Genomic DNA, 19,526 nt, shown 5'->3' with positions numbered 1-19,526 from the left:
TTTTTTGTGGCTGTTGGCTGAGGGTGACTATTGGTGAAGATGATGGGATAACTCACCCACTCGAGTGTGATAGGATTGTTTACATGCACCTGAGTGAAGTTGGGGGGGGGGGGGGGAAACCTCAATTTAAACACCTCATCCAAAGGAAACTCTAATAGATGTGCCATCGCTTTCCTGGTACTGTACTAGAGGTGTTGGCTATGGCCGTTTATACTCCAGTCTAAGAGTTGGACTTCAACCCACAATGCTTTGCCTTAGAGACAAAAGTTTTGCTAACTGAACCCATGGCTGAGCCAAAATTTAGAAGGGGAATTGCAAACCGGTTACGTAGAATTGTTACTGTGATGGAAAAAAAGTTAGCATAAATGGAAAATACAATGTGAAAGTCAGAAATTGGAGGAGTTCTTTAGATCAGAAGGAATTAATTCATAGTTGTCTAGCTCAATGAAGAGTACATATCAAGTATAATGCCAGACATACCTAAAATGAGGTAGCAGTCTGGTGAAACTACAACATGGGACTATTTGCCCGTCAAACCACATTATCACCAAGTGATAGACACAGTTAAATGGTTGAGTAAAAAGTGAGGTCTGCAGATACTGGAGATCAGAGCTGAAAATGTGTTGCTGGTTAAAGCACAGCAGGTCAGGCAGCATCCAAGGAACAGGAAATTCGACGTTTCGGGCCAGAGCCCTTCATCAGGTGGTTCCACAGCCTACAGATTGAAGCTCTGAAATAATTCAATGTCACATCCAGTCAAATGAAGAAAAATTTAACTTGCTGGAAAAGGTGGTTCCATAAATATCCCTGTCCTCGTTAATGAGGGAGCCTAGCACATCTATACAAAAGATAAAGCTGAAGCTGGATGTAAGATTGCATGTTTTCAGACATTTTGTCCCCATATTAGGTAACATTTTCAGGTGAGCCTCTCAAGCACTGGTGGTGTAGCCCACTTTGTATATATTTTAAGTTTCTTAGGGTTGATGTCATTTCCTGTTCTTTTTCTCAGCGGGTAGTAAATGGGATCCAAGTCAGTGTTTATGGATAGAGGTCCAGTTGGAATGCTATGATTCTAGGAATTCTCATGCGTGTCTCTGTTTGGCTTGTCCTAGGATGGATGTGTTGTCCCAATTGAAGTGGTGTTCTTCCTCATCCATAATAAGGATACTGAGAAAAAAACTATTCACTAAAGAGGAGGAAAACAACAAACAGGATAATTCCTAGAAACATGGCATTCCAATCAGATTTCTCTCAACAGACCCATTTGACTTGGATCACGTTTACCACTCCCTGAGAAAAAGAAGAAGAAATGACATCACCAGATGAAATGTCACCACAGAAAGTGACATCACCAACCCTAGGAAACTCAAACATATATAAATAGAAAGCAGGCTACACCATTAATGTTTCATTCAGAGGCTCACTGAATAAGTTACCTAGTGTGGTGACAAAACATCTGTAAACGAGCCTTCCAGCACAGCAAGCAAACCTATATCTAGAACCTCAACCTGAGCTACAAGTCATCTTCTCAAAACCCAACAAAGCTGAAGCATTGGCCACAATCTGTAGCGGCTGACTTTGACTCTGCCTCCTCCCAAAGGTCCTCAACCTAGATTTAAGTTTTCAGCCAATCTGATTCACTCTGTAGTATCAAGAAACTTCTGAAGGTATCTGATACTGCAAAGGCAATGGTCCATGACAATATTCTAAAAATAATATTGAAGACTTGAGGCTCCAGAGCTTGCTGTGCCCCAAGTCAACCTGTTCAAGTGCAGCTACACTGCTGGCACCTATCCACTCCAGTATAACCTCTGTACAAGAAGCAGGATGAATCCCACCTGACCAGTTACTGTCCCATCAGTCTGTTCTCCAGTCTTCCTCAGTGATAGCCTGCCTGCTGAGCCTCAGCTTGGTTCCACTAAAGCAACTTATCTCCTGACCTTGGTTCATTATGGTCTTGATTTAAACATGTACAAAAGAGTTGAATTCTATGAATTCCATAGGTAAAGTGAGAGTGACTACTCATAATGTCGAGTCCTAGGAAAACCCAAGTCACTGAGAATTGGTTTGGGGGGGGGAAGGGGCGGTGGGGTGCAGTGGGTAGCTGGCACAAAGGAAGTTTGGCAACAATAACTACAACAATGTTCTCAGCTCCTGGATACTGTAGTTTTTCTTCAGTAGTGTCATAGGTATAACAATTTTCAGGTTCATCAATGACCTTCTCTCCATCATAACGTCAAAAGTGGGAATATTGTGCAATCTCTGAACAATGTTCAGCACATTGGTGACTCCTATGCTGAAATCATCCATGAACAAATGCAGCAAGACCTAGATAATATCCAGGTTTGAGATTTCACTTCTGGTGACCTGGCACAAATGCTTCTTGAGTGCCAGTCAACTATTATCTCCAATAAAAGAAGTTCTAACAATTTGGCTTTTGGCATTCAGTGGCATTGCCATTTAAAATCCCTAGTATCAACATTTTTGGGCATTACTAATAACCAGAAACTGGACCGACCATGTCAGTATTATGGCTCCAAGAGAAGGTCAAAGGCTAGAAATCTTGCAGCAAGTGAATGCCCCCATCTTGACTTTCCAAAGCCTATCCAATATTTGCAAGATGCAATTCATGAATGTGGTGGAATACTCTGTATGTACTTGAGTGCTGCTCCAACAACACTAATTTGACACTTCCCAGGTTAAAGCAGCCCAATTGGCTAACACCACACCTGCACCCACCACCATTATTGTGTACATTGCTGTTTCTGAACAATCTAGAAGATGTACTCAGGTAGCATCTTACAAACCCAAAAAATACTACATCTACATCTAGAAGGATGAGGTTGGCATCACCACATGCTATTCTCCTCCCAGGTTGCTTGCAAGATGATTTGGAAATATCCCTTTTCCTTCAGTGTTGATGGATGAAAATCCATGAATACCCTCCCTAATTTAATTTAAACCCATCATTCGAGAAGGCAGATCAACACCATCATCAATGTTATCTCGGGATAGTCAACAAATGCTGTCCCAGCCAATGATGCCCAGAAATTAATAAGGCAGCAACACAAATGGGTTGTCAAGTGAGAAAATGGAATCAATTGTACAGATATTTTTAATTGTGATATATCTGGATCAGGTGAGTCTTGAATGCAAATGTTCTGGCCCAATTCAATTAGAACACAGTTAACTAACAAACAATTCGGGTGGGAATTTGCTGCAGGTAATTAAACTTTAGAGGTGACATTTGAATGGATATCTTGGAGAAGAAAGGCAATAATCATTCAAAAGTAACTTTTCTAATTGCAGCATTTTGGCTATGAGTGTTTGAATGGCTAGTCCATGTTATTGAGAGAAATTTCTAGATCAGAAGAGCGAGTTGCATGAAAGGACTGGGCAAATTGTCATTCCAACATAAATGATGTTTTGTAATAGATGTTGGGGTTGGAATTGTCTGGGAAAACAGGTGATAAGATTTCAGGAAAGCAGCGTGGGAGGCAATAAGCAACTGCTGGGCAAGGCAGATTTTAACAGAAGGTATGCATGAGCAGTATGAGGAAGGGTGAAATAATGGTTGAATTTAAATAGTTCTGGTTTATGAAGAAAATTGTGAAGTCAAACATACAAGAAAACATTCTGGAATAATCAGATTGGGTTATATTTGTGAAGAGAAACTAATGCTGACTGTTTATTTTTCCAGTATTTTCTGTTTTTGTGCCAGCTGAAATTTTTATGATTTTGGAATAGACAGTTGCTGGATGTATAATTCTGATTCATAGGGAAAATATGTAGCTTGCTAAACAAAGCAAATATTTGAGCGTCAAATTGCTAGGAAAATATAGAACTGGCAAATGGTTTTAAATGTAAGCAGAATGAAAAATTGTACTACATCATAAATATAGTTCTGTTTCGTGAAGATGTGAATGTCGCTAAAACATTTGAATGCAACAATTTTTATTTGATGATATACAAGTGGGAAGAAACACTACAGAACACTGATGTTTGTTTGTCAGTCAAAAGACTAACATTGATTTGGTGCTGGATCCAATCCAGAAAGGGTAGCCATACCATAAGTGGAGATGGCTGGAGTTGGCTTGAAAGGGCATAACATTGAGGTATTGGAGAATAGAAGATGCAAAATTCTTTCTTTCCCAGGGACTAGGAGACCTGGTAGCTAAGTATATTCAGACAGTAAGACCAAATAAATTTCTGAAATCCATTGTCTATGTCGAGACAATGGAAGAAAGATATGGATAAAAGTAAAAACACATTGTACTTTGTAATGCAATTTTGTGAGTCATTTGATATGCTATTTCTCAACCTATACATGAGCGATGACAAAACAGCAATTCTATGTGAAAAGGATGTGTACTGGATGGGGAGGGGTGATGAAATCATGAACGGTCACTGTCAGTATTGATACTGGCACAATGTGTTATAAAACAAGATTGAGGGGGTGGCAGTAGCTGCAGCAGAAAGTTTTATAGATTACACTGCTAAAATAATAGGAATACTTTAAAGGGAAGAGATTAGAATCTATTTTGAGAACCTACATTTAAAAAAAAATTCTGAAATGTAGTTTTTGTCCAAATGTAAAATCTACTTTAAGGAATATGAAAAGCAAATACAACAATAGACAACTATTGGCAGACTTAGATGAGGAAAGGAATTTTGGGTTACAACCTGTAGATCCTGCATGGCATCAAGCTAGTGTTTAGCTGCTGCCAGAAGTAGAATATAGGGTTGAAATAAGAGTGAAGAATAAATCAAAGTAAATAACTAACTCAATCAGAACATTTTATAGAACATTTACAGTACAATACAGTCCCTTTGGCCCTTGATGTTGTGGAACCAATCTGAAGCCCATCTAACCTACGCGATTCCATTTTCATCCGTATGGTCATCCAATGACCATTTTAAATGCCCTTTAAAGTTGGTAAGTCTACTACTGTTGCAGGCAGGATGGTTCATGTTCTTGCCACTCTTGACATCTATCCTACATTTATCACCTCTGTTTAAAGCTAGAGCCCTTATGCTAGCCATCACCATCTGAAGAAAAAGGCTTTCACTGACCACCCTATCTAACCCTCTGATTATCTTTATATTATCTTAGATGTCTCCATTAAGTCACCTCTCCACCTTCTTCTCGCTAATGAAAACAGCCTCCAGTCCCTCAGCCTGTTCTCATAAGACCTTCCCTCCATACCAGGCAACATCCCAGTAAATCTCCTCTGCACCCCTTCCAGTGCTTTCACATCCTCGCTATAATGCAGTGACCAGAACTGTACACAATACTCCCAAGTGTGGCCACACCAGAAGTTTTCTTTTTGTACAGCTGCAACGTGACCTGTGGTTCTGAAACTCGATCCCTCTTCCAATTTAAAAACTAACAGTGTATGCCTTCTTAACAACCCTGTTAATTTGGGTGGCAACTTTCAGGTTATGTATCACTTTGCCTGCTGCCCCTGCCGCCACCCGCTGCCAGCGGCCCCCCCCCCCCCCCGCCTCCCTTAACTGGGAGCATTGTATTTCTGGACAAAACTGACCCTGTGATTTTGATGCTTTAAAAAGAGAAATGTGAAGTGAGAGACATTGAATTTTTGTCTGCAAGGCCAGGAGAAGAAAGCATTTGAGTAAATGTGACTGCTTTTTGGCAACAAGTACAACCAAAATTGGGAGATAACAGTATTGGACTGCTGAGGGGAGGAATTAAAATGTAGACAAAATCAGTGTTAAGGAAATAGAACGGACCAAGAGAATTAGCAACAACAAATATAAATGTGTAGTTATGACTGAGAGATTACATTTTGGCATCTTTTTTAGAATCTTATTTTCCCAGATCTGACCTTCATCTGGGTAATTTTTTGTTTTTGAGAACCTATTCTTATGGGCTGATACAACTTGTGTTGCTTCAATTTTTTTTTGTCTTCCTCATGGAAACACACCCCCTTCATCCAATTAGTCCATTCCAGCCATGTTCCCGAACTAAATTAGTTCCACCTACATTTTGGCCAATTATTATCCCTCTACATCTTTCCTATTCATGTACTTTTTCTCCAAATGTCTTGCAAATATTTTCACTCAACTTGCATCTACCAGTCCATCGAAGTTCATTCAGAGCACACTAACCACTTTTTTCTTAATTTGAAAAGCCATTGCCCCTCCTGACACTTTTTTTTTGTTTTTAAAAAAAGGTGACCGGAACATTTTTTAAAAAAAAACATATATGCCTCCTATTTTTCACCCCCTCAACCATCTCATCTTGGGGGAAAAGACTTTGATTATTTACCTTTTTTGTGTGCCCCACATGATTTTAAATCTTGGAGAAGGTCACCTCTGGACCTTCCACACTCCAATGAAAAAGTCCTAGCCTAGTTTTATAACTCAAACCTTCAATTCCCAGCAATCTCAATGCTAATTTTTTTCCGATCCCCTCCAGTTTAATAATATCCATCTTAGTTTCATTTTTTGCCAACTTTTGAACACTTTAGCTTGGAATCCTGAGGATTTATTTCTTCCTTTATTTATTCATTTGTGGGATGTGGGCGTCACTACTGGCCAGTATTTGTCTGTCCCTAATTGCCTTTTGAGAAGGTGCTGGTGGCCTGCCTTCCTTTTTTTTTTCAACTGCTGCAGTCCACCACCTGGTTTGGGTTGACCCACAATGCTGCTGGGGAGGGAATTCCAGGATTTTGACCCAGCAATAATATAAAAATATTCAAGTCAGGATGGTGAGTGGCATGGAGGGGAATTTGAAGGTGATGGCCACATATCTACGGTCCTTGTCCTTCTAGATGGACGTAGTTGTGGGTTGGAAGTTGCTGTCAAAGGATTTTTGAAATTTCTGAAGTGCATCTTGTAGACAATACACACTGCTGCTACTGAGCATCAGTGGTACAGTGAGTGGATGGATGCCTGTGGATGTAGTGCCAATCAAGTGGGCTGCTTTGTCCTGGATGGTAATAAGCTGCTTGAGTGTTGCACTTATCTAGGCAAGTGGGGAGTATTCCATTACACTCTCTTGACTTATGTCTTGTAGATGGTGGTCAAGTTTTGGTGAGTCAAGAGGTGTTACTTCTCATATTCCTAACCTCTAACCCGCTCTTGCGGCAACTGTTGAATCCAGTTGAGTTTCTGATCAATGATAATCCCCAGATGTTAACTATAGGCGTTCAGTGATGGTAACACCCATTGAATGTCACAGGGTAGTGGTTAGATAGTCTCCTCTTGATGGTCATAGCCTGGCATTTTACTTGCCATTTGTCATCCCAAGCCTGGATGTTGTCCAGATCTAATTGCGTTTGGACACCGACTGCTTCAGAATTCAGGGAGTTGTGAATGGTACAATTGTGCAATTATTGGTGAACATCTCCACATCTGACCTTTTATGATGGAGGGATGAAATTAAAGATAAACCTTTTTTAGGACACTGCTGCTAAAACAACAATTTGGTGTTTTGCCAAACATTTTCATGCCTTTCGTTTTCAGTTTTAGAATGTATGTATAGAGGTGGAAAAGTGTTTCTTTGTACAGTCAAGAATTATCCAGTTGAATAACAGTCTCCACACCCTGCTTTAGTGAGGTAAAACAGTACAGTAAAAGGTTGGGCATATACAGTTGAAAACTCTTTGCCAAGAACACTAAGGATTGCTGATCCCTTCACTGGACCTGTTGAATGTGCTCTGTACATTGTACATTGTTGTTTGTGATTGTCCAGGAAAAGTTTATCAAAGATTTATGAATATGCAACAGCACCAAATACATAGTAAAGCAACAACTGGAGATATATTAAGTATCAAGATGACAATCAACCTTTTCCCATGTCTTGCATACTTGAAGTTAATAAAAATTGCTAACTATACAACACATGCACGATTGAAATTCTTGGCTTAGTTTTAATCCATTTTAATTTTGCTCACTTTTTTTTTTGTTACAATTGACAGAAATCATCATCATCAGATTACATTCCATGATATGGACTGGAGTTCAATTATACCATTCCTCTGACGTTTGAACTCTAGTGCAATTTTAGTTTTACATTGCTTGTTAATTAGATTGAATTAACTTCCTATTATGTATACGTTGGGGAGACTGAGTTCTTTTATTCTCCTGGCCTTCTATCCTTTTTAATCGAGTGGTTTATTGTTATTTGGTCTTTTTTTTAAAACTACTGTTTGTGCAGTCAGTTTTGCAAACTGGAGAGGCAGTGGTGTAATGGTAGTTATCACTAGAACAGGTGAAATTTTTGAATTCAGTAAAAATCTGGATTTAGGCTAGCCTAATAGTGACCATGTAACTACCGTTGTCATTAAAAACACATATGTTTCACTGGTATCTTTTTTTTTCAGGAAGAAAATCTGCTATTCTTCTGGTCTGCATGCAATTCCAGACTCTTTAGCAATATAGTTGACTCCAAATTACCTTGAGGGCAATTTAGGCCGGGCTGGTCTACCCTACCTCCACGTCCCATGAATAAGTGGTTGAAATTTTTTTCTCCAAAGAATTATTTATTCACTTGTTCGAATCTATCTTAGTCTTCAACTTCATTTGCTCAACAGTGATTTTAGGAAAGAAGGGTTTTACAGCTATAAATAATCAAATCAAATGATAGATATTAATTCACATGGTGTCAGAGTCTAGTTTCCAGTTCCATTCACTTAGAAAGAAAGTAAAAGTTCAGGTCTTTTCCAGCTGGCTGTGAATACCTTTAAAATTGTATTGCTATGTCAATGTTTGAAAAGAAGGAACTGGTCAGCTTTTGCACATGAACAGACAGACAATCCAGATGCTGTCTGAAATTGGGTTTCATGGAGTCTTAAGTTCAACATAGACTTGGCAACCAATGTGAAGTTCTGATTTCTATTGATGCAGTAATAGGCAGGCTATATGTTTTAAGTGTTTAGAAATGTGCAATTAAAGTTCTCCAAAAACCAGGTCATGGATGACCCAGTTAAGCAGATTAAAAAAATTTGTTTCATCCATGGTGAAAATTTGGTATTCCGTTTAGGTAATGTAGACAGTTGGTGTCTCTGCCTGCATAATAATTGATTTAGGTCTCTATTTCCGAGATTAGATGTTTCTGCTTTTTATCCTCCTGTTAACGTAATGTGACCACACAATGATAGGTGTGACACTCTAAAGGGTGGATTGTTTTGGAAATCTACAGTTATTAGAATTGTATCCAACTTGCAAGTCATGAGATCTCTACCAGTGAAGTCCATTTTTGAAAATATATTTTAAGTAGCTTTTGGAAACCAATTTGACTTATTTTGTGGCTGTGACTTTGTTTCAACCATGCCTGTGTTCTGTCCTTTCCCAGTCCACTTCTTGCACTGAAAGTTGATTTTATGCATTTGAGTTTGTAAAGCTGCTTCTAACTGATTTGAAATAATGATTCAATCTTATCACTTTTTTTTGCGCATTTCATTTAAAAAGCCATTTTGAAATTCTGTACCATAGGAGACATGACCTTGAGACCACCCCATGCTGATGTAGGGTCACTTCTTCAATTTGATAGGGGCAAAACTGTTTGAAAAGTTTAAGATTCCCTCTCTGTCCCACTCAACTATTTTGAGGTACCACAATAGAACATAGAACAGTACTGCACAGGAACAAGCCCTTTTGTCTTTCATGTCTGCACCAACCATGATACTCTTCTAAACTAATTCCATCTGTCTGCACGTGGTCCAAATACCAAGTGTGTTACGTAGAAACTCTACAGAAACAACTAACAAATTCATGTTTTTCTGTTCAGGATCAAGGGAATTTTTGTTCTGTCAAAATTCAACTTGCAGTCTAATTTTTGATGAAAGGAATCAATTCTAATCTCTCTTACCAGTTGGTGACTGATTTGTATCAAATGACTTGTATGTTACAGATTTTCTTTATGAACTGTGGACATATTGGAGGCTTTGTAAGCAATGGGTATTGTAGCTGCCTTGAAATCGCAGTTTATCTGCCACCTTCTCATATGTTACATCTTTGTGGTGACTGGACTCATCATCAACTTCCTTCAGTTCTGCACCCTGATAATATGGCCGATCAATAAGCAACTCTACAGGCGAATTAATTGCAGATTGGCGTACTGTATTGCCAGCCGTAAGGAAGCCTTTTATTCCAATTTTTATTCTGTCTTTATAGTATTGTAATTCGAACAATTATCCAATGTTGTGAAGTGCAGTTTTTATTTTGTGATAAATCCAAACTGTATTGATCTATGTGAATTCAATTTTTGAAATGCATGTTCTCTATTCAACACCAATGAGCACAATAGTGACCGTCTGATATTTTGCTTGTTGACCAACTGTGGAAAGTGTCATATTAGAAATTTAATATTATTTGTGTTTTGGAAACCTAAGCATTTTAGACACTGAATTGAATTTCTGTCTTGATCAGTATATTTAATTTAGTCATGAGATAGCCATGTTCTCCTGTGGAACCATGAGAAAGGTTTGCTATCATAGGAGTAATGTTGCAGTTTTTAAACAGAATCCCCACCACCTGAGTCCAATAAACTGAAATAAATGTGCCACTGTCATTTCCCTCCCCTCTTGAATCCTGCCCTACTAGCTTTTTTTTTAACCTGATCTGAAGGCACCAGTCCTAGTGGTCACTCATTATTTGTGAGCTCAGCAGTGAAATCTTTATTGATCATTTTTGGTACTGGAATAGCTTTTAATCATGGGCTGTAATGTCATTTTGTCCTATTCCTTCTATTTTTCTTATTTGATGCAATTATCAGAATGATGCTTAACAAGGAACAGAATTTCATTTTGGTGAGCTCTTTTGGAGTTGCAACATTTGTTAGTGTTGGGAATTTGCGCCTGTGACTGGGATGTGGCTGTGAGTTTTGTTTATTCATTCATGGAATGTGGGTATCATTGGCTTGGCCAGCATTTAGCGCTTAACCATATTGCTGTCCTGACCAGATAAGGACAGCAGTTTCCTTCCCTGCAGATGTGGCCCAGATGGGTTTTTTTCCCCCACAATTGACAATTTTGTTTCATGGTCATTGAGTTCAAATTCCATTTCAGAATTTGAACCTGGGTCTCAGAATATAACCTGCATTAATAGGGACAATACCAATAAACCATTTCTCCTCAAGAGCATTTTGGACAGGGAATCAGATTACTAGTCTAGTGATGTGATTGCTGTCTCTTCTGGATGAGTGGTGAGTTAGTGGGAAAACTTAAGAAATGGCAAAACTGTTCAAAGATTGTGCCTTCTCACTTATTCAAAAGACATGTTACTTTGAGTGCTGTAATCTTTTTTTTCGAGTGAGGTAGTTTTTTTTTGCTACAGACAAGTCTTACAAGTTGCTAAGTTAATCTTGTCTAAGGTGTTTTATCTAAAAAAAATGGGATAACCTCTTTACTTATCACTACAAATGATAGTGAAAAGTTGCCTACAGAGTAATCAAATGCTATCTTGTGGAGTATTGCAGTCATATTCTGAATTCCTGAAGAAGGGTATTTAAACTTGAATTAAAATAGGATCCCGAGTCAGAAATATATAGGCAAGCTATTGAGGTCTCACGGACAGTTTTGACAGCTGTAGAGTAAGGCAACCACTTATGAAATCAAGAAGCTGTGGTTGGAATATAAAATAAAATTAACTTTGTATTAAAAAATTCAAGTAAATAACACTGGTGCCGGACTAAATATGGTGACTTATGCACATTTTCATAAATACATGTAACCAATTACTGTAGATTTAGAAGTGGTATGGTTAGAAAGACCTGTTTTCCGAACAGGGTAATGGTGAGAGGGAGCCAAGAATTTTGGTGGAGGCATTTTTACAGCACAGAAGAAAATCATTTGGCACACTTTTTTAGTCTGTTGCCATCCCTCTATACAAACAATGTTCCTTTTAATACTAAAGACAGAAGGATAAAGCAACTGCACCACCTCTTTGCATTTTACACCATAGAAGTTTTTGTGCTTCTCCAAACAAGATTCCCAGTTTTTGAGTAGCTAATGCCACTGATTTATGGCAACAAGCTGGCTTTGAGAATTAATCTGATCCCAATTTGGAGGTGAAACTAATTGTATCACTTGATTCCTCTAACTTTTAAATTTTAGTTTCACTGTAATACAAATATATAATGTAGTCAGCAAGCAAAACACAAACATTTTAAAGCAACCGGTCAAATGTGCAATACTACACTCAATCTCTACTTCTGCTCTATAATTGCTGCACACACAATGGTTTTTTTACCATCACTTCCTCCTTTTTTTTTATTATGACTATCTTGATCCAGAATTTGCCAATTAATAGGTAATGTCAGTATGAAGACTTTTTTAAAAAAAAAGATCATAAAGGAATGGTGCTGAAAATATAATTGAACTAAGTGTCAATCCTAGACTTGCATTCTAAGAATAGAATAGCATTTTATTGTCACGTGTATCTTTACAAAGAAAAATTTGATAAATTGCTGTATCATGGGCAACTGTATTAATCACAGAAGTCCTAGGTAAAAAGAAAAAGGTGAAAATTAAGATGAAGTTAATCTCCGATCAATTTCAGTTTGGGGAAAATTTGACTAAGTGATTGTTGGGAAGTAGCTGCCAAAGATTGCAGAGCAGAGGCCATTGCAACAGGGCACCAACACTGCCAAGGTGGAATACAAGACGCTTAGACTGGATGAGATTGCCACACTGGGCCAGCAAGTCCCAGCAACTCTTGAACATTTTTGAAGTAGTTTGAATTATTACGTTGTATTACTTAGCACTTAAGGTATAGGAGTGGCCTGTTTGTTTTAGCAGCATGAGTCTGGTTTTTGCTTTATGCAAGTAAACCTCTTTCCATTGATTTTTAATCTAAGTATGCCAAACTATTTTCTTTTAATTGTTCCTTCCTCCAGTATGTTTGCCAGGCTTTCCTCTTCCATTTCTTCCATGCTAAATACTACTTTTGTGACAGTGTTTCACATTCCACTTTGTGGGTAAAGCAATTTCTTCTCAACTGCCAGTTGGATTTATTAATAAATTTCTAAAATTGGCTCCTTAATTCTTTTCTACAGACATTATACTATTGTATACTTGGTGTTGATCCTCCAGAATCCCCTATATTTTGAGGTTGCTGTTTCAATCCACAGGAACCAAAGGTTTTAAATGGACTGAGTTTAAAAATGGGTTAGTTTGCCCCAATCCCAAACATCAGGCAATGCTTAAAATAGATGTGATACAGTACTTCACAAACCATAATATGATTAGATGATATTGAGTTTTATTGAATGGAAACAATATTTGAAGAATGATTTAAAATTTTTGAAGATTAAGCATAACAAAGGAAACTAATGGGTGTGATTCTTAGTTTTATTTTCAGAAGGTATTCAGAAAGCTACTGTCCAAAGTGGAAACTGACATCAGAAAATATGCCCCAAAATGATACCAGGGCACAAAGATTGTTGCAAACCCAAATATAGTGATGCAGTGTATAGACAGGCAAAGTTACTTTGTAATCTGGATTAGAGACCGATTATGTTTTTGTTTTTTTTTTTGTTTTTTTTGTTTTTATTCTAATTTTATTCCTTTTGATCTGTAATGCTGGTCTTTTTTATTTTTGTTCCCTAAGAATCTGTAGGTAAGATGGTGCCATCAGTGGTGACTTATTAACTTTTAACTGTCACATGTACTTAAAATGAAGACAATTTGTGTGACAACATTTTCTTGTGTGAGATGAGGGCTCATGGAATTGGTAGTGTTATATTAGTGTTTTATTAATGGGTAAAGGACAAAGCCAGTACATGGAACTAGAAGCTGGAAGTGGGTACGTTTACAGCATATAAAAGGCACTTGGATGGGTATATGAATAGGAAGGGTTTAGAGGGATACCAGTCAAATGCTGGCATATGCACTAGGTCAGATTTGGAATGTTTGGTCGTGAGAGTCATAGATGTATAGCGCAGAAACAGACCCTTCGGTCCAACTCATCCATGCTGCCCAGATATCCTAACCTAATCTAGTCCCATTTGCCAGCACTTCAACCATATCCCTCCAAATCCTTCCTATTCACATACCCATCCAAATGCCTTTTTCAAGTGTTTTAATTATATCAGCTCATTCCATACACACACCACTGTCTGCTTGAAAAAATTGCCCCTTTAGATCCCTTTTTAAATCTTTTCTCTCTCACCCTAAAACTCTGCCCCCTAGTTCTGGACTCTCCCACCTCCAGAAAAGACCTTTGTAAATTTTCCCTATCCATGCCCCTCATGATTCTATAAATCTGAGGTCGCCCCTGGTCACTCCCAGGAAAATAGCCTATTCAGCCTCTCCCTCTAGCTCAAATCCTCCAACCTTGACAACATCCTTGTAAATTTTTTCTGAACCCTTTCAAGTTTCACAATATCCTTCCGATAAGAGAGAGACCAGAATTTCACACAATATTCCAAAAGTGGCCTAAACAATGTCCGGTATAGCTGCAACAATGACCTTCCAACTTCATACTTGATGCTCTGACCAATAAAGGAAAATATACCAAATGCTGCCTTCATTATCCTATCTACCTGTGACTCCACTTTCAAAGAACTATGAACATGCACTCCAAGGTGTTATTGGTCAGAGGTGTTTTTAAATGTTGTATGAATTGTACTTTCTAGCTCTTAAACTGGTTTATTTGGAATATTGAGCTGTCACTAGTGGAGTGCCACTAGGGTCAGTGCTTAGGGTCAGAGGCTTTTCTCATCTTTCTCCTCCATTTCAATGAATTGTTGTAGCATGTACCCAATAGTGGAGCCAGTGTACTTCAGCAGGAGCAGTGAAGAGGAGTAAATGGGAGTTGATGAAATTTAAACTGTCATCAGAATGTTGGCTTCCATAATGATTAGCTTGCCCAAACTTCAGAGGTAACAGAAGGAAAAGTTGAGGGTTTTAGTGGCAGATAAGCTGAGGTAGATCTGCCTGACCAGGTGATTGGAGTGTTGGAAACTGAATTTTGGGGTTACAAGGCTGTGACAAAATAGAGCACAGTAGAAATGATGGCTCAAGCATGGACAGTACTTTCTTGGTGACTGAGCTGAGATTTTAGTGTGCCAAAAGACTGGGAGTAAACAGTTTTTGAAAACCAGTGATTCTATAGGATTTAAGTTGCACCACTGGGTACATACTACGAAGATGCATGCTTAAAGTACAGCCAACCTCTTTTGAGGATAGGATTTTCAAGCATTTACAAATCAGGGGAAAGGCCATTGGCATAGGCCTACCTGGAATATTTTGATCAGAAGTGACAGTACTATGTGTATACTTATTGCTATTCAAAGTTCTGGTGAATGATTTGAGCAATGGGCAGTATTTGTAGCCAAGTTAGTGAAAATGAACAAATTGGAGTGGTGATGTTTGTTTAAGATTATACCACTGAACTGCTTGGAAATAGTTTTGAACTTCAGCCATTATCAGTAAACTCTAGTATCCAGGTTTCCATGCCTCTAAATGTTCTTATGTGTACTCTTTTTTTTTTCCAACCTTTTTTTGAAAATTGTGCATGAGTGTTGGGGGATAGTTGATTGAAAGATATAAATCAATTCTATAAAATTTTACTTCCTATAAGCATCATCAGATCAAGTAGTCATGTTAAATCTTTTGACTCATTGATCTTTTTAATTTGTCAGTTTGACATTATGAAATTGGATTCTTTGTCACAAATTTCTGAAGTGTAATTGTGTTATCCTTTTGACTAAATGAACACTAGCATAAATCTTTTTGGGGTAATTTTCAGATTCAGTCACTACAAACTCCTTTCACTAGGAAGTTTTAATTACTTGACCTGTAAGAGGGGATGGGTCATGCTTGAAGTTGACTTTCTGTACGTATTTTGCTATTAAAGCACAGTAGACGGCAGGTGCATTTTTGGCTTCTAAATATTTACTTTTATGAATTTTCTAGGACACTCCTCCAATGGTTCATTATACCAATTGTATAGGAACCTTCATAAATGCAAAGGGGAACTTAAAATTACGAAAGCAAAGTGTGGAAAAAGTATTGATAGGGTAGAACAAAAGAAATAACCAAAGTTTGCTTTAAATGCACAAAGGACAAGATATTAACGATGGAAACTGTAGGGACTATTGAGGTTCTGTGTGTGGACCTGGAAGATGTGAGCACAATACTTGATGAATATTTCGAATCAGTCTTCACAATGGAAAAGGATGATGTAGTTATAGACAACAGGGTGGAGAACTGTGAAATATTCATTATGTAGAAAATATGTGGTAACATGTTTAGCAGTCTTTTTAAAAGTGAATTTATCTGCAGGTCCAGATGAGATGTATGCCAGCTCTTGAGAGAGGCAAGGGGGAAGATATCTGGGGTCCTGGCAGTATCTTCAAATGCTCTTAGTGGCAAGGAATGTGCCAGACTACTGGAGGACTGCTAATATTTTGTTATTTAAAACAAAGGTATGTAAGGATGGAGCAGGAAATCAGCAGTATTCAGTCAGTGTAACCTCTGGTGGACAAGTTTGAGAGAATTCAGAGACCAAATGTATTTCTCCTTGGAGAGAGAATGATTGATAAATCTGGGATAGTAGGCATGGATTTGTTTAAAGGGAGGTTGTTTGACTATCTTGTTGAAAAACCGTATTCAGGCAAGGTAATGCATTTGATGGTGTTTTAACAATGCTGCTGAGTCAAAATTCATGAATAATTATGGAGGCACAATGGATTTTAACTGAGTCTGCTTGCAGACTAAATTCATAAATATGAAAATGCTGCTCATTTTGTCTGACCATGTGAAGTTTTACGAAGCTTGGTTCTTGATGATTGGCTTCCTGCAATAATCTTTGTTTTTAAACTTTGTTTTTCTTACCATACATGGATGGTGGAATGCTTTTGACAGTTTGCCAAAAATAATTGGTTGTGAATCAAACCTTTCACTGAGTTTGTTCTGGGTATCATGTTTTTTTTTATTTGCCCATTCAGCCATTTCAGTGACAAATTGTATTCCTCCTTGTACTTGAACACTCTGCCTCACTGATCACATTGAAGATATTTTTATTCCTTTTTAGGGCTTTGTGCTCTGGCAAATAATTAGCTTGTGGAATAAACAATAGTGCATCCTAAAAGAACAGTGAGTGGAAGCTATGGTGGGAATCCATTCTCTGCACAATCCCCTCCAGTTGGCTGTGGTAGAAAATTAGTGGACTGTCATCCAATTCACTCTGGAATGTGCTTTTGCAAAGTAGGATCAAATATAAGATGCAATGATTTTTTTTTGATCAATCTGAGCCTCCTGTGTAATATAGTCCTATGTACCTTCCAGGTGCATGCACACTAAGACAAACATTCATTGTGCTGAACAACTATTTAAAGTTTAAAAACAAATCCGCTTTTTACTTTACTGACTCTCAAATCAATGTTAAACCTACTTTGTTACGAATTTAGGTTTGGGGAGAGGGTAAGACGTTGGTGCCTGATGATTGGCGTTCCTGCAGTAATCTGTTTGTTTTTAAACTGTTTTCCTTGCCATACATGAACTAAATCTTCGCTGTAAGATTAAAACTAGGCTGTACGTGTGAGATGATATGGAATGGTAGGGTTGTCCAGAAACATTAGTGGCCTTTGTTCAAGGCCTGGAGAAGCTTTTTTTTTGCCTCGTAGTGATAGGGATGGAGAGATTCAGGAGATCCCTACTAAGAGATGTCCAAGAATCTGCAAAGGTCCATAGTTCCAAGAACATGTATTAAATCTAGTCTTTAAATCACAAAACTTACTGCACCACTGGCTGCCTCCATGGCCTAATTCAGACCATCTCTAACACACACCTATCAACAATTTTTCTATCAAGGTAGCACTCATTCCTTTGTTTTTACTTCTCGCTTAATACTGTTGTGAGCCCATTCAGGTGGATCTTACTGACAGCTGTAAGCACACAGTAAAGCACTCAATGACGCACTGTTCTTTTGCTTGCAGCAGTACGTGGAACATGGATACATAATGAAGGACAATTCTGTTCACATGTTAGAACTTGTGTGGCAAGGATAATGCTAAATGTCAGGGGAGGGCATCACTGAAATCATGGTCATCCTCATCAGTGCTGGAGGGATTATGCAGTGCTTTCTGCATAACTAATTCTTTCACTTTTTTTTTTACCCACCATCTTTTTCTTTCCTATCTGACTAGCTTTGGATGATGTCAACACACAACTTTCTCTTCTCCCCTACCACACAACTTTTTACTTTCTTTTCAGATACTCAAGTAGAACAAGCTCTCCCAGAGCGGGGAAGAAAGGTAGCAAAGGTGACTGCATATGATTACTTGGTCTTTGAGTTGATGACAAAAAGTAAGGTATGTTATTTGGGTGGAAGAAAAAAACAACATGTGGTAACAAATCAGGTACAAATGCACAGGAACCAAAGGATATGCCCTGTTTGGGAAGGGAAAAGAGGATACAGATGCCAGCTCAACTAGTTGGTGTAACCTCTGTTTCTGATGCAGAGAAGTCCCATGATCTCAGGGACTGGCTACAGCAGAAGGCTGATGGATATATGTGACTAAGTGCTTCATGCACTACAAAGCTTACCAAAATACTTGTTTTCAATGTTTGGGAGCATTGAGTCCCCCTCTAATTTGGCAAACCATCTTGCATAGAGCTTTTGAAATCCTCCTTTCAGGATAGAGCAGGAATTAACTTGGCTGTCCACCAGAATCCATCCGTGTAGCATTGAATGGTTGGTCCCAAAACTTTTGTCAAAGATTTTAGATGTTGTGAAATCTCAGTATGTTTGTTTGCAAACTCAGACTGCTATGATCATAACAACTGTGGACACCAACTGTTCAAAATAGTTTCCACGGGGTCTCAGCAGCATGTATATCTGTTTTTAAGGATTTCTGGTATGGCTTTGGGATAGCAACTCAATGGTAAACAGTTTTTTTTTTCTGTTTGAATTTGTGCTTCCACTCCTAGCATGTACTCCTCTGCCTCCGCCGTACTGTATTCCCAATTCCTCAGCCTCCGCTGTATCTGCTCCCAGGAGGACCAGTTCCACCATAGAACACACTAGATGGCAGCCTCCTTTTAGACCGCAATTTCCCTTCCCACGTGGTTAAAGATGCCCTCCAACACATCTCGTCCACATCCCACACCTCTGCCCTCAGACCCCACCCCTCCAACTATAACAAGGACAGAACGCCCCTGGTGCTCACCTTCCATCCTACAAACCTTCGCATAAACCAAATCATCCACCGACATTTCTGCCACCTCCAAAAAGACCCCACCACCAGGGATATATTTCCCTCCCCACCCCTTTCCGCCTTCCGCAAAGACCGTTCTCTCCGTGACTACCTGATCAGGTCCACGACCCCTACAACCCACCCTCCCATCCTCACACTTTTCCCTGCCACTGCAGGAACTGTAAAACCTATGCTCACACCTCCCTCACCTCTATCCAAGGCCCTAAAGGAGCTCCCACATCCATCAAAGTTTTACCTGCAGATTCACTAATATTTATTGTATCCGTTGCTCTTGATGCGGTCTCCTCTATATTGGGGAGACTGGGCGCTCCCTAGCAGAGCACTTTAGGGAACATCT

General features: G+C 38.7%; 1 protein-coding gene across 4 annotated transcripts in view; it reads left to right on the top strand.

The window, feature by feature from the left end:
* agpat4 (1-acylglycerol-3-phosphate O-acyltransferase 4 (lysophosphatidic acid acyltransferase, delta)) overlaps positions 1–19,526 on the top strand; it is a 192,394-nt gene that overhangs the window by 87,780 nt on the left and 85,088 nt on the right. For all 4 annotated transcript variants that reach the window (XM_060831011.1, XM_060831010.1, XM_060831012.1 and 1 more), the window contains exon 2: positions 9,878–10,098. In XM_060831011.1, coding sequence (XP_060686994.1) covers positions 9,921–10,098 — 178 coding nt within the window. In that variant the 5' untranslated portion in view covers positions 9,878–9,920. The remainder of the gene's footprint in view (positions 1–9,877; positions 10,099–19,526) is intronic.

This window comes from Hemiscyllium ocellatum, chromosome 10 (assembly GCF_020745735.1).
Source record: "Hemiscyllium ocellatum isolate sHemOce1 chromosome 10, sHemOce1.pat.X.cur, whole genome shotgun sequence".
Classification (NCBI taxonomy): Eukaryota; Metazoa; Chordata; class Chondrichthyes; order Orectolobiformes; family Hemiscylliidae; genus Hemiscyllium; species Hemiscyllium ocellatum.
Note: the sequence above shows the minus strand (reverse complement) of the source record. Positions and strands in the feature narration are given on the sequence as shown.